Source organism: Mixophyes fleayi, chromosome 2 (assembly GCF_038048845.1).
Source record: "Mixophyes fleayi isolate aMixFle1 chromosome 2, aMixFle1.hap1, whole genome shotgun sequence".
In the NCBI taxonomy this organism is placed as follows: Eukaryota; Metazoa; Chordata; class Amphibia; order Anura; family Limnodynastidae; genus Mixophyes; species Mixophyes fleayi.
The window spans coordinates 326,867,282-326,881,146 of record NC_134403.1 but is presented as its reverse complement, the minus strand read 5'-3'; the positions used below and the strand labels follow the sequence as shown (position 1 = coordinate 326,881,146).

The window sequence follows — 13,865 nt, the reverse complement described above, 5'->3', positions numbered from 1 at the left end:
CACAAGCCAAGCTTTAGTACGAGCTAGCTATTTGAGTGATACCCACTGTCATGTAACTAGCAGCTGCTCATAGCTGCTGCCAAATCTTAAGAAAGGTAATTAGCATGAGCAGGGTCACATGGTGACATCAGCAAACAATACAATGAGGTTTTCCAAGCAGCCCAATTGAACAGTTTAACAGATTAATTTACTGTCCTTAAGTGCTGACAGTGGCAATGAGCTGCTGCCTGCTATACAAGAGTGGATGTCTGGATCTCTGCATCAGTCCCTAATCTGGTCGCCAGCACACATTTTTTTTTAGTCACCATAGTGACAGTTATTTGTCCTGTCCTGAGCTAAAACTAATTTTAAATAGATGACAAACTTCTCTTTATGCTTTACAATAAACAACAGAACATTTATAATACAGCATAATGTGTGCTTTCTAGTGCCTGGTAGTTTGATGCTTCCTTTTTACATTAAGTGCTACATATTTAAATATAATTTGCATAAAAATGAAGGGTGCATATCTACTGAAACAAACATTTTTTAAAAAATAAATTAGGAGCATGCAGCACAGTCCCTGATTGTTACTACATTGCTAATGACCCCCATGTGATGCACGCACCAACTGCTGTAATTTAATGTGACTGATATTTAAACACACATTTCTTCTAAACAATAATGTATCGACACAAATCATAGTCAAAGCTACAATGTATATGCTCATTACTTGTTTGCAAAAGTATTTACCATGTAAATATGCATGAAAAGAAGAGAAAATATATGAGACAAGTTGATGAGCCATCACTTTACAAAATGGAAAAATGTTATGTTCATTTCCTGCCCATCCAAAGCCGCACTGAAGACTCTGGGTTTTAGCCTTGGACTCACAACTTTAAAATTACACCACCCCCCTTAACAGATTAGTTGTAGAATTGAAAGAGGTTATGGGTTGGAGGTAAAGCTGATCATCAAAAGTGCTTCAATACTCTAGAGACTGCGTTGACCAAGGTTGTCAAAGAATTGATCACAGCTAAATTTAAAGGCCTTTACCCTCTTCTAATTCTCCTGGATCTCTCTCCTCATATAAACGCTACAATACTTCCTGACCTATCCTGGTTCTCATCCTACCTAATTGCGCTTTTATTGTTATTTTCTACGGATCCAAGTCTGTTCCACTTCCTTTATCATTCCTATTGTCTATCTATACTACTTGCCTAGGAAAACTAATAAGTTCCTTTGGATTTCAGCATCATCTCTATTCAGATGATACACAAATTTATCTATCCTTTCCTTATCTCTCGCCATTATTATTATTATCATTTATTTGGTAGGCGCCACAAGATTTCTGCAGCGCCGTACACAGTACAAACAGTAGACTATACAGGGTAAAACAGTACAGAACAATATACGAAAATACATATACTCTAGAAACTCCAGGCAGGCTAATGCAATAAGCACGGAGCAGAAGAACAGGTGAGGAGACAGGAGGGAAGAGGGCCCTGCTCATTTGAGCTTACATCCTAAAGGAGGGTAGACAGAACAGGCACAAGGAGAGCCAGAAGAGAGAAGGCAGAGCGAGTGGAGGAGGTGGGGTGGTTAAGTAGATGGTTGGTAGGCTTTGCGGAAGAGGTGAGTTTTCAGTGCACGTTTGAAGGAGCACAAAGTAGGAGAGAGACGGATGGAACGAGGGAGGTCATTCCAGTGAAGGGGGGCTGCACGGGAAAAGTCTTGGATTCTGGAGTGGGAAGAGGTGATAAGAGAGGAGGAGAGGCGGCGATCATTGGCTGAGCACAGGGAGCGGGCCGGAGTTTGAATGGAGAGGAGGTTAGACATGTTATGGGGGCAGTAGAGTGGGAGAGAGCCTTGTATATGGTGGTTGTCTCACCTTACTGACTGTCTTTCTGCCATTTTATCTTGGATATCCTCTCGCCAACTCAAACTCAATCTTTCAAAAACATAATAATATTCCTACCCACCAACAGAAGCTTCCTGCCTGACATTTCTATTTCGGTTGACAACATGACCATAAATCCCACCCCGCAAGCTCGCTGCCTAGGTATGAGCCATGATTTAGAACTATTCTTTGTTCCACACATCAACTCTATATTTATACCATGTTGCATACATCTAAAAAACATTTATAGAACACGAACATATCTCACACAAAATACTGCAAAAACTTCATGCATTCATCATCTTCCGCATCGACTATTGCAATGCCCTCCTTACTGATCTTCCTCAAAACAGACTCAAACCCCCATAATGTATTTTGCACGCAGTTACTAGATTGATTTTTCTTGCCAATTGTTCTTCCTCTGCTGAGCCACTCTGTCAGTCTCTACATTGAAAAATGAAACCAACGAATCCAATAGAAAAATTCTTCTACTAACATACAAGGCCATCAACAAAACTGCACCAACATATTTCTCCTCGCTTGTCTCAAATTACCTCCCAACTGGACACCTCCGTTCTGCACCTCTCATTCCACTCTCCCATTCCCGGGCTACAGGATTTTTCGGGCTCCACCCACTTTGTGGAATTCCCTCCATCACACAATAAGAATATCCTCTAGTCTTCAAACCTTCAAGAGCTCTCTGAGAACTCACCTCTTCATACAAGCTTATGATATTCCTCAACCAGCATCTTAATCACCCTAGGTTACCCTATTACCACACTCTACAAAGTTAACACAAGACAACAACCCTGTTGTGACTGGATCACTTATAAATAACTTATGGTATAAATTTATTTAAAGGAAATAGCAAATTGTAAATGTACTTATTTTTGATATTGTGTGTATTTTGGTAAAGGAAATATCTTTATTTCTGAGACCAAAGGAGGAAATTTGTTTTTGTTTTAACTTTGCAAGAGGAAATGCATTATTTCTGAGGTACATACCTGATACAATAAGCATTTGTTGAAGAAGTCTTTTGTGTATTTTGGTGTAGGGAAATGACTTGTTTGGGGTTTTGTAACTTTTCTTTGGGAATTCTCAAGTTAACTATAGAGTGGAGGAGATGTGTATTCTGCAACTGTCTGAGGAAAGGACCCATGTTAATCTCATGTTAATTAGACCTTTTGCAGTGTGAGGGTCCAACACCTGAATACACAGGAAGGTTTAATTAGACTTTGTTAGATTTCCTCTGTGTCTAAAACAAAATACAGGAAATCGCAGCAACCCTGATCCATAGGAAGAGGCCAGGGGTACCAGCCCAGGTACACCAGTAACGGGTTACACTAGCAGTGTCAGTTACCCAGAAGAAACCTGGTACTGGATGCTGGTAAGGAGTCCACAGCAACCCTGTTTTATCTGAACTGCTCACTGGTACCTTCAACCAGTGTGAGCAAATAAACATCACTTGCTTCAAAGACCTGCTTGGAAACTACTCTATCCCTGTGACCGACAGACCCAACTCTAATCCGTTCCCGGCTGTTCTGAGGTTTGGACGCAACTTTTCGGTACCACCGCTCTGCCTGCTACCCAGCAGCGGGCAGAGCTGACTTGCTCACTGGTACCTTCAACCAGTTTGAGCAAATAAACATCACTTACCAGCCCAGGTACACCAGTAACAGGTTACACTAGCAGTGTTAGTTACCCAGAAAAAACCCGGTACTGGATGCTGGTAAGGAGTCCAGCAAGTTTTAGGATATCACAGATAAGTGTAAATATTGTTAGCTTTGCACTGCATTTTTTTGTCAGCAGAAAATAAACCTACTAGAGTGTTTCTAATTTTCTTAAACTCCAAAAACAGGGACCAATTTCCTGAGGCAATGGAAAAAGAAAAATAATAGAGTAGACTAATGTTCTATATTGAGAAATTCTGAAAATCTGAAGGAAAGTGAGCAAACAATCCTTTTGACGATCTGCAGGAAGTCTATGGGGTATATTTACTAAACTGCTGGTTTGAAAAAGTGGAGATGTTGCCTATAGCAACCAGATTCTAGTTATTAATTTACTACATCCTACAAAATGACAGCTAGAATCTGATTGGCTGCTATAGGCAACATCTCCACTTTTTCAAACCGGCATTTTAGTAAATAAACCCCTAAGAGAAAGTAGTTTTCTAGGGTATTCTCACCAATTAATCCAAACTAAATTTCATGGACCCGATTAAGTCTCATCCCTATGGCTTGTCCAAAAGATGACTTGTAATCAGTTCTGATCTTTGTGGAGCACTGGTTTAAAACTGGCTCTGTTTCTGGCACCTGTAGATAAGAGTAAGGACCTAGATATCTGTTTGTAGATCGTGGATGTGCTTACACAGGACCTGTCAGAGAATGTTATTTCCCATAACATAATATATAAATGAATGTATCTCAAACTGTATAAAATGTTTAAATATAATGCAACAAAACTTACAGTAGCCACCACCACCTGGCCAGCCAGAACAGTGGGAACGTTTAGTCTGTCCACGATGGCCAGGAAATGATAAATGATCAATGAAAACTTTAAGAACTGAAAGCCACAAGTAATAATGCAACCATTCACACCTAAAAATATTTTGACCAAATCAAAGCTCTTGAATTAAAAAACAGCAAGTGCTATTTTAAGAGTAACAATCAGTATAGAAGTGTCTGAGTATTGTGGAGGGGGAGATTTCTGTAGACAGAGGTGCTGGATGAATATCTGGGGGCAAAGACATCAATATAGTGGGGCATTTGGCTTTATTGGGGATACCTAGGAAGGCGTATCAGTACTGCACAGTTGTCTCTGTATATTGAGGATAGGGTGTGTCAGTTTAAGGAAGGGGGGCGTCAGTTTAGTAGAGTTTGGCTTTGTGCTAGGGATAATAAGTAGGAGTATATTAGTGTGATGATTATTTCTTGGGAGGCGCCGACACTACAGAAGAAGGCTGGCTGTGTATTGCAGATACTGTGGAGTGAGAGTCAGTAAAGTTAGGCGCTGTCTGCAGCGGGTGGCAGTGTAGCATAGCATTTAGCACTGGGAATATCCTGGCAAAAAACTGTCAGTAAAGTGTGATACTGGCGTATAACAGGAAAAGCCCAGAAGCACCTGAATATATACTGGTGATAGAGCAAGGGGGGCAGGGGGGTATGTCAATAACATGGTATGCTGTCTGTTAGGGGTGTTAAATAGGATTTTTTGTTAAGGTCTCATAAAGCCGTTGTTCAGCCATTTTTGTAACTCAGATATATTATTTGATAAGATTATTAATCATTTTTCTGCTAAAATGCAGGTTTGCAAGATGTAAGCCCACGACCTTGAGGTCAAGCTGACATAGAGAACTCCTGTAAGCATGTAGTAAAATTTGTGAACAATAGGTAGTTTCATTTTCAGCTTGTAGTGTGGGAGCAGTGCCCATGACTTTGGATATGGCAGACAGGAGATAAACCTCCAGATAAGAATAAATGGCACACCTGTCCTGAGAAGGGGGAGAAAGTTAAACACCTCAAGAATACCTGAGATAGTTAATCCAAAGCACATCCCATAGACTATTGTATGCTTATGCCGTAGAATTGATATATTCAATAGGCTATAAAGACTTGTATCTTGATATCAATAAACAGAGAATATTCCCTGTAAACAGAACTTGGTCTGTGTCTAATCTCTCCAGCTGATTGAAGAGCTTCCTGATAAACTTGTTACCACAGGCAAACTTGGATCAAATTTTAGATCTAACAGGGATAACCTGGGAATGGCAGTCAGAAAAGTAAGGTGCTGGCTATATATTGGTGACATCTAGAAAGTGTGTGTGGGTATAATAAGCTGCTGGCCCTGCAGCAAGGAAGGAATCACTATAGTAGGGCGCTGGGCTGCTCATGCAGAGAAGAGATAGCTGTGTATTGGTGACATCTAGAAAGTGTGTGTGGGTATAATAAGCTGCTGGCCCTGCAACAAGGAAGGAATCACTATAGTAGGGCGCTGGGCTGCCCATGTAGAGAAGAGATAGCTGTGTATTGAGGATATACATAAGAGGTATTTCAGTATATAGGAGAACTACCTATACATTGGGGATACCCTGTAGGACCTGTCAGTATAGAGGGGTGACCGCTGACGATAAACAAGATGTGATTTCTAGTGCTCCAACCCCTAACTTATACCGGCAGTCACTGAGCCCACACCGGATCCCACCACCACTACTCACCGTTCCCTGCCACAGGCTCTCTCTGCTCCTGTAGGTCTCCTCTGAGTCCTCTCTCTCTGCCCGGAGTGACACGGAACCAGGCCCGGCGTGGTGACGTCACACGGAGCCAGCGGTACAAGCCTCATTCCGGGATCCTCTCTCATAGGTGCGCGCGCAGCACCGAACACCGACCTGCTGAGGAACTGCCGCACGGTCACCGCCGGTGACCGGCATCCTAGCATCCGCATGGTGCCTAGCCGCGAACTGTACTAATGTCACAGTGTTCGGAGACAGTTGTCATTAGGATAGTCTGTGACATCACAATGGGGCTGACGTCATCAGCTGATAGGTGCCCCCCGTTACAAAAATGCCCCTGACAAGCTGTGTGTTCTCGTTAATGTTGTTGCTATTGGTTTATGTGTCACTATATGTCATGCCATAGGGACATCATTGTTAAGCATATATTTGCCCACAATGATGTAGAAATGCTGTTTCCTCATGACTATGACAACTCTAAATAGTTGGATAATTTATCAAAGCAACAACGCCAGAGAAATCATATATTTATTTTGCGTTCACTAAAGCTGGGTACACACTACACTGGTTTCGTCCAATAATCGGCTCAAACAGCCGACATACGACCGCTCGTTCAAAAGCCGGGTCAGTGTGTACAGTGACACGATGGTCGAAAGTCTGCCCAAATGGACGATTGTCTCCCCATTTGGTTGGTCGTACCGTTTAATATTTTCGTTCCAATCTCGTTTCCGTTGTGTAGTGTGTATAAGTTTCCGACCGATCCACAACCGTGAGTACGAAATTACAGTCATTGCTCACGACAACATGGCTGTAAAAAGTCGCTAAAGGGACGTCCGCCCTTCCCTTTATCGTCCTAAACAAGGCTAGTGTGTATGCAGTCCATGGACCGAACGATCGGAACATCGATCGCATGTAAAATCGCTCGGCATAAAAAGTTGGTTGAAATTTCTTTAGTGTGTACCCAACTTAAGTTAGTGCTTTGTAGCGCTGTCCCCATAGATCTCTACAGCTATTTACCAAGCTGTGAAAAGCATAGCTTTTTGCAAAATGCTACCGCCACCTTCATATGGTGGGTAGCATATCTTACTTTGTTCTATGGTCACCGTCGACTGTAGTCTTTCCATAGTTTGAATCCGCGCCTACGTGGCTTTTTAGCTGCACATGGACAGTATATGCAAGCTAGCCAAAAATGAATGTGATGTTTTTTGCCACTGTGGCGAAGGAAGTCGCTTGGGGGGGGGAAAGTACTTCGCCTGTACAGCTGTTTTCGGAAGTGCTGTCCCAGCTGAAGAATAATAATAAATAGCTCAAATACATCTGAGAAAAGAATGAGAATGAAAATTGACGGGGGGAGTACCCTGATAATTGGTAAATAGGCCCCATAGTCACTTGTTTATCAAACGCGATAGGGATAGTTAACTCATCACTCTGTACATAAAAACTGTCTCACACATGCACATAATTGCAGAGTTACCTATTATTGCAAGACATTTTTCACGTAGTCCCTTTAGTCCCACAACAGCAGAAGAGCCACATGTACTTGTGACCCCTGGGCTTGTGGGCCAAGTGAGTGTTGTTGCCCCTCCATTATGAAATTTCTCAGAGGAGGATCATAAAGACCTGCTCCAACCATTAGAAACAAGTGAGAACTTGGGGAACAACCCAATTAGCTTGATTCACCTGTGAAAAATAAATTTTTTATTTTGTACCTTTCGTAGATTTAACATTTTTTTGCGAAAAGCGTCATACTTGCATAGGTGGGCACAAAAAGTCCAACTTTGTGGCTAAAATCTGTGGCGTTATCACATGTGCATTCGCTGAAAAAACATGGTGGTGAAATGTTTTACATATCATTAACTTTAACACCCTTCCCTGCTGAGGCTCTTCTCACTCCTTTGTTAAGCTTATATTGGCACTTTCTGGCCTGGTCGCATATCAGTGTACATTATCTACACAAATTTACTGTTTTGGGTTTGTTTAAGAAAACTTTTTTCAGAAAATACCATTAGTTTGCTAATGGGCAAAGACAATCCACCTGAAATTGCCAAAAAGTGTTTTTGTTTATATTGAAATGGCAAGCAAATTAACTTAAAACAAATGTGTATTTTTTTTCTAATACTTCGTGAGTCTTACTTTGGTACCAATCCACCTTTCCAAACCAGCAAAAAGCAGTTTTACACATAGGTTTTCATAATAAAATCTGCACTTGAAAATGATAATGAAGTATTTTGGGTATTTTTGCTAGTTTGCAAAATCTATAATGGAACACATACAATAGGAATAATATGGTAGCCTAACAGGGCATAACATTTTCAAAACCAGCCAACCTACTACTTCAAATAAGTGCACCACTGTTTTTATTGAAGCTAGGATAGGGGTCATCTGAGCATTAGAAACCCAACATCTCTAGACTTATTAATGCTTTCTGTAGTGCAGGGTCTTTATTTCTGGTGATCGCCAGACAATAAATACTAAAGGACCACATCATTTGAAAAGACACCTCTTTCAAATGAGGGTACTCCTGAATTTATTGAAGCCAGGATGGTTCAATAAACCATCTCCAATCCCTGGACTTCTTAAAGATTTCTGCAGTGTAGGTGGTATTCTCTGATAACCTGTCCTTAGCACTTTTGAGGTATATTCTGTGGGTAAGCCCATTTATACTTGACACTGATGGGTTTAATGAGGAAACATCCTAGAACATGTAAGATGCACCTGATGATTTATTTTATATTTTTAATGTTCAATAATAAGATAAATCATTTTCATTTGGGTTACTGGTTTGCCCCTTCACTATTTTGGGCTCTATTTATTATCATGATGGTTATCACAGCAAAAAGAGTAATTATTTATTACACTTGACTTAATGCATGGGAAAGCCTTTGTCAGTGAAATAAATCTCCTGAGTTAACCCCTACGATTAAAAGAGGTGAATGGTGTATAGCTAGCCTCTAATGCTGCTGTTCTGTGTTATGAGATAAAGACAGTTTGTTTGATTTAATCCTTCCATGTTTTCAAGATGGCTGCCATTGTGCCATGTGGTTTGTTAAGCCCTGTGATGCAGTATTCTGCCCATTGTACCCAATGGACATTATAGCCATTCCTAACCAACACTATGGGGTATATTTACTAAACTGCGGGTTTGCAAAAGTGGAGATGTTGCCTATGGCAACCAATCAGATTCCAGCTGTCATTTTGTAGAATGCACTAAATAAATGAAAGCTAGAATCTGATTGGTTGCCATAGGCAACATCTCCACTTTTTCAAACCCGCCGCTTAGTAAATCTAGCCCTATATCTCCTTCAATGCTGTATAATCGGAATGTACATATGATTTATGGGATAAAGTGTGTATATCATAAGCATGAATATGGTGTTTTAAATGGTTCAATATGGGCACCATGATTAAAGAAAATGGCCCTTGTGTGAGATACATAATATTTTTGTTGTAGTGTACTGTTGAGAATATACGGAAGTTTTTATATGCATGCACATTATACAGTCATAGCCAAAAGTTTTGGGAATGACACAAGTATTGTTTTTTTACAAAGTTTGCTGCTTCAGTGTTTTTAGACATTTTTGTCATATGTTGCTATGATATACTGAAGTAAAATTACAAGCATTTCATAAGTGTCAAAGACTTTTATTGACAATTACTTTAAGTTTAGAGTCAATATTTGCAGTGTTGACCCTTCTTTTTGAAGACCTCTGTAATTAGCTCTGGCATGCTGTCAATCAACTTCTGGGTCACATACTGACTGATGGCCACCCATTCTTGCCTAATCAGTGCTTGGAGTTTGTCAGAATTTGTAGGTTTTTGTTTGTCAACCCTCCTCTTGAGGATTGACCACAAGTTCTCAATGGGATTAAGGTCTGGGGAGTTTCCTGGCCATAGATTCAAAATTTCGATCTTTTGAACCCTAAACCACTTTGTTATCACTTTTGCCTTATGGCAAGGTGCTCCATCATGCTGGAAAAGGCATTGTACATCACCAAACTGTTCTTAGATGGTTGGGAGAAGTTGTTCTTGGAGGATGTTTTGGTACCATTCTTAATTCATGGCTGTTGTCTTAGGCAAAATTGTGAGTGAGCCCATTCCCTTGGCTGAGAAGCAACCCCACACATGAATAGTCTCAGGATGCTTTACTGTTGGCATGACACAGAACTGCTGGTAGCGCTCACCTTTCCTTTTCCGGACAAGCATTTTTCCAGATGTCCCAAATAATCTGAAAGGGGATTCAGCAGAGAAAATGGCTTTACCCCAGTCCCAGCAGTCCAATCCCTGAACCTTTTGCAGAATGTCTGTGAAATATTTACTTTAACAAATACTTTATGCCACAAATGGGGCATTGCTGACTTATACTCCAATCACTTCAACATAATTAAAAGAAATATAGTCTTAGTGCCATATATGAAAACAATGCAAACCGCTTAGTTTTTTGTAGCTTTAGTCCCCAATAGTAAAATAAAATCTGCTATTAAATAGTAATAAGAATGCAACCACCCTTTTGAAAGAGTTGGTATTTGTCAGATAATGCAGTGGAAATAACCATATTATATGGAAATGTATGATATAATAAAAGCTTTGAATTTAAAGGTTCTTCATAAAATAGCTACGTCCCTATAAAATAAGTAGTGATTAATAATCAATCCGTTATATTCAATCAATGAAATAGATATCTAAGCGTAAATTCAAATTAAAAGTAAAAGACAATAAACTGATATTGAGCGATTGTAAATCTGCTGTAATTCTAAAGAAATTAAGCATAAACATGTTGTCAATATATCATATTATACCATATAATCTTACCACTGGTAAACTACCGTAATAGCCCATTCATAGTGTTTTAACACAGTTTTAATTGGCAAAATAGCCAAAGGGTAGATCATAGAATAAAATATTATTTAGTTTCATATATACATGTTGAATCAGGGTCTTCAATGTGAAGATCTGGTAAGCTTCCCACCTACATAATTTATTAAATCTATTGCTTCCTTTTATTGTGGTTTTTATAAGTTCATTACCAGTTACAAATAGGTGTCGTGGGTCCCCATTATGGTGGGTGGTGACATGTTGTGTTACACTTTATGTTCAGACTCTATTTACAATAATCCTTCAATATTTTTTATTGAGTTTGAAATAAAGGAATATGATTTTTGTTTTTGTAGGTGATGTAGGACATGGAAACCATTATTGGCTGCTGACTCTTCTCGCAAATCCCATTATTGCAGGAGCTTAAAGACACTACCAGAGAAGTTATAAAACATTCTTTTGGGACCCTAAAAGCCTGTTTTGATGTCTAAACAGATCCAGTAGTCTGCTGCTGCTTATTTGGGGTAGGGCAAGTCATAGATCAGTGGTTCCCAACCTTCGACCACTTTTGAACCCATTTCTATACATCGTGCCCCTTGTTTTTAAAATAGCTGTTTTTAAATAATGACACTTTTGCTCACTGTCTATCTTAATGTATAATAGTATAAATATTAAGGAAATAAGTTGGAAAAGGAAAATCACTACACTAAAAGTACAAACCATAGATTAAATTTTACAATATTTATTTGTCTTACCCGAAAAGTCTGTAATAACTGTTCTACAGATCACTAGCCAATTGAAACATTGTTAGTGAGATAAGCCATCCTTCATGCCTCATCCCTCCTGTCACAGACATCCTTCCTGTCTCAGTAATCCCTCATTCCTCTCTCCTCATCTGTTTCTGTTGTAATTACAGACTGCGTGCTTTACTTACCTGCTCAACAATGGCTCCTGTGTCCTTCGTGCAGTTCCTCTGGGCGGCTGGACGTTGTTTGCTCCTCCTCCATGGGCGGTTCAGTCATGATCCCACATGATGTCACATGACTGAACGGCAACAACTGAACAGTGTTGGTGCAGAGAGCCGCAGCTCTCTGTGTGCATCGGGCCCACCGGAGAATACTCCAGCTCCCTGGTGGGCCAGTCCAACGCCATTACTTAGTTGTGCCGTACCCCCGGGGGTACGCCTACCACCAGTTGGGAACCACAGTCCTTGATCAACTTTAAATTTCAGTGTATAAATAAGCTATCAAGTATTTGTGTGCTACATGAGAAAACAGCCATTATTTTTCTTATGTGCAAAATAATAAACTAATTTGCACAACTTGCATTGTAACATGGTTTGGCCCAGAACACTGTAATAAGAATACTTACTCAATTTTTTGCTTAGCTTTCCCTAATGAATCAGGCTCCTTGTCTCTACATTTTACCAATTACTGTTTTCCCATTGCCAACCTGAAAAGGATCCCCATGAGATGAAGTGGGAGGCAGACACAGAGGAGACCGTGGTTGATTTGAGCAGTAGTCTCAAATCAGTACAGAAAGAACCAAAAGTTTGATTTCTGTAAAAATAAAGGAAAACTATAAAATCATCTACAGATGGTACTTGCTTCCTATGTGTTTACATGCAATTTACCTCATTTCCATTAGGAAATGTTGAAGAGACTGCAGCATGGAAGTCACTCTGTCCCAAATGTGGTGGTATTGTCCCAGGCTAACTAGGTTTTGGCAGGAAGCGCATAATCTAAACCAATCTCTGGAGTAAATCTACCGATGTGTCCTTCATTCTTTCTCCTTCACTAATCACTTCTGGATATAACCAAGCACACAGCATGCATATCTTGCATGTGATAGAAGCCGCTGCTGTTAGCTTAGCAGTGGCTCATTCTTTGACACCCACTGCCATCTTTAATGCATTTGTTGCTAGCCAGCCAAGACTCTGTTTCCTGTTCTCTGGTGGTCACATGACCACAACTCTTGGAGGACTGACTGTGGATGCGCCTGAAGATCGGGCTCCCTGTCCTTTATAAGGGACCAGTGCTCCCAGTACACGTTTGCTGTTCCTCTGCTTTTGGACTGCTGCCTGGAAACTGCAAATATGTTACACCTCTAAGCTATCTCCATATGCCCTCTTTTCTGAATATATTGATGTTGTATATATTGATTGAACCAATAATACTGTTATCTCACTGTAAGCAATGAATGAGAAAAAGAATCCCTCATTGGACTCTGCAGTTGGATTGCTGCCTGGAAAGTGACCCCTTGCATGTGTACCTGGACTTTGCTTTGGGATTGGTACTTGGAAATTAACCCCTTTTGGGGGCACTTTCTATGGTATCCATATATTCAATGCTGAACCTTGCACTAATATAAATTTCTACAACTTTGAGCTGAAGTCTTGGGGACAGCCAAGTACCGGCGAACATATAGCTTTCTATGGGAACAGTAGTTGCAAAAGGTGAGGACCTCATCAAGTAATTTATCTTGTGCATTGTGGTTTATAATAAAACACGGCTAAAGACCTAACAGCCTCTAACTGGAAAAACAGATCCCCCGATTTTAGCTGGGTCCAGTAATATCTGGCACCAGAGGGGGGACTAGCGAGCTGTGGACCCCGATGCAGGGAGGAGGGAACTGGGGCCCACAGCTCTCTAGTTCACCGTGCAGTGGGCTGTATATATTACCATGGGTCCTGGTGCCCGCACCTGCTGCACCAATGGTTGTTCCACCACTGTCTGGTACATATATCACCTTCAGCATATTAAAAGTACATATATCACCTTGAGCGTAGTCCATGACCTCTCAAACATATTCTACAGAACATGGGCTGCATGGCGTTATCATCACTACTACAGATCTCTACCTTATCAACTAAATTAAATAATATAAGGATATTTCTAATTCTGCACAATTCACCTGGATTTTCTTCTTTCCAGTCTGTTTTTACCC

The 13,865-nt window shown here is 40.4% G+C and overlaps 1 protein-coding gene across 2 annotated transcripts in view; it reads right to left on the bottom strand.

Annotated features, from left to right (window-relative positions):
• The window catches only part of RABGEF1 (RAB guanine nucleotide exchange factor 1), a 36,343-nt gene extending 30,002 nt beyond the window's left edge, over positions 1-6,341 (bottom strand). The window contains exon 1 of one of the 2 annotated variants that reach the window (XM_075196795.1): positions 6,093-6,341. In XM_075196795.1, the coding sequence (XP_075052896.1) occupies positions 6,093-6,319 (227 nt within the window). In that variant the 5' untranslated portion in view covers positions 6,320-6,341. The remainder of the gene's footprint in view (positions 1-6,092) is intronic. The other variant, XM_075196796.1, reaches the window with a different exon arrangement.
• Between the last annotated feature and the right edge of the window lie 7,524 nt (positions 6,342-13,865).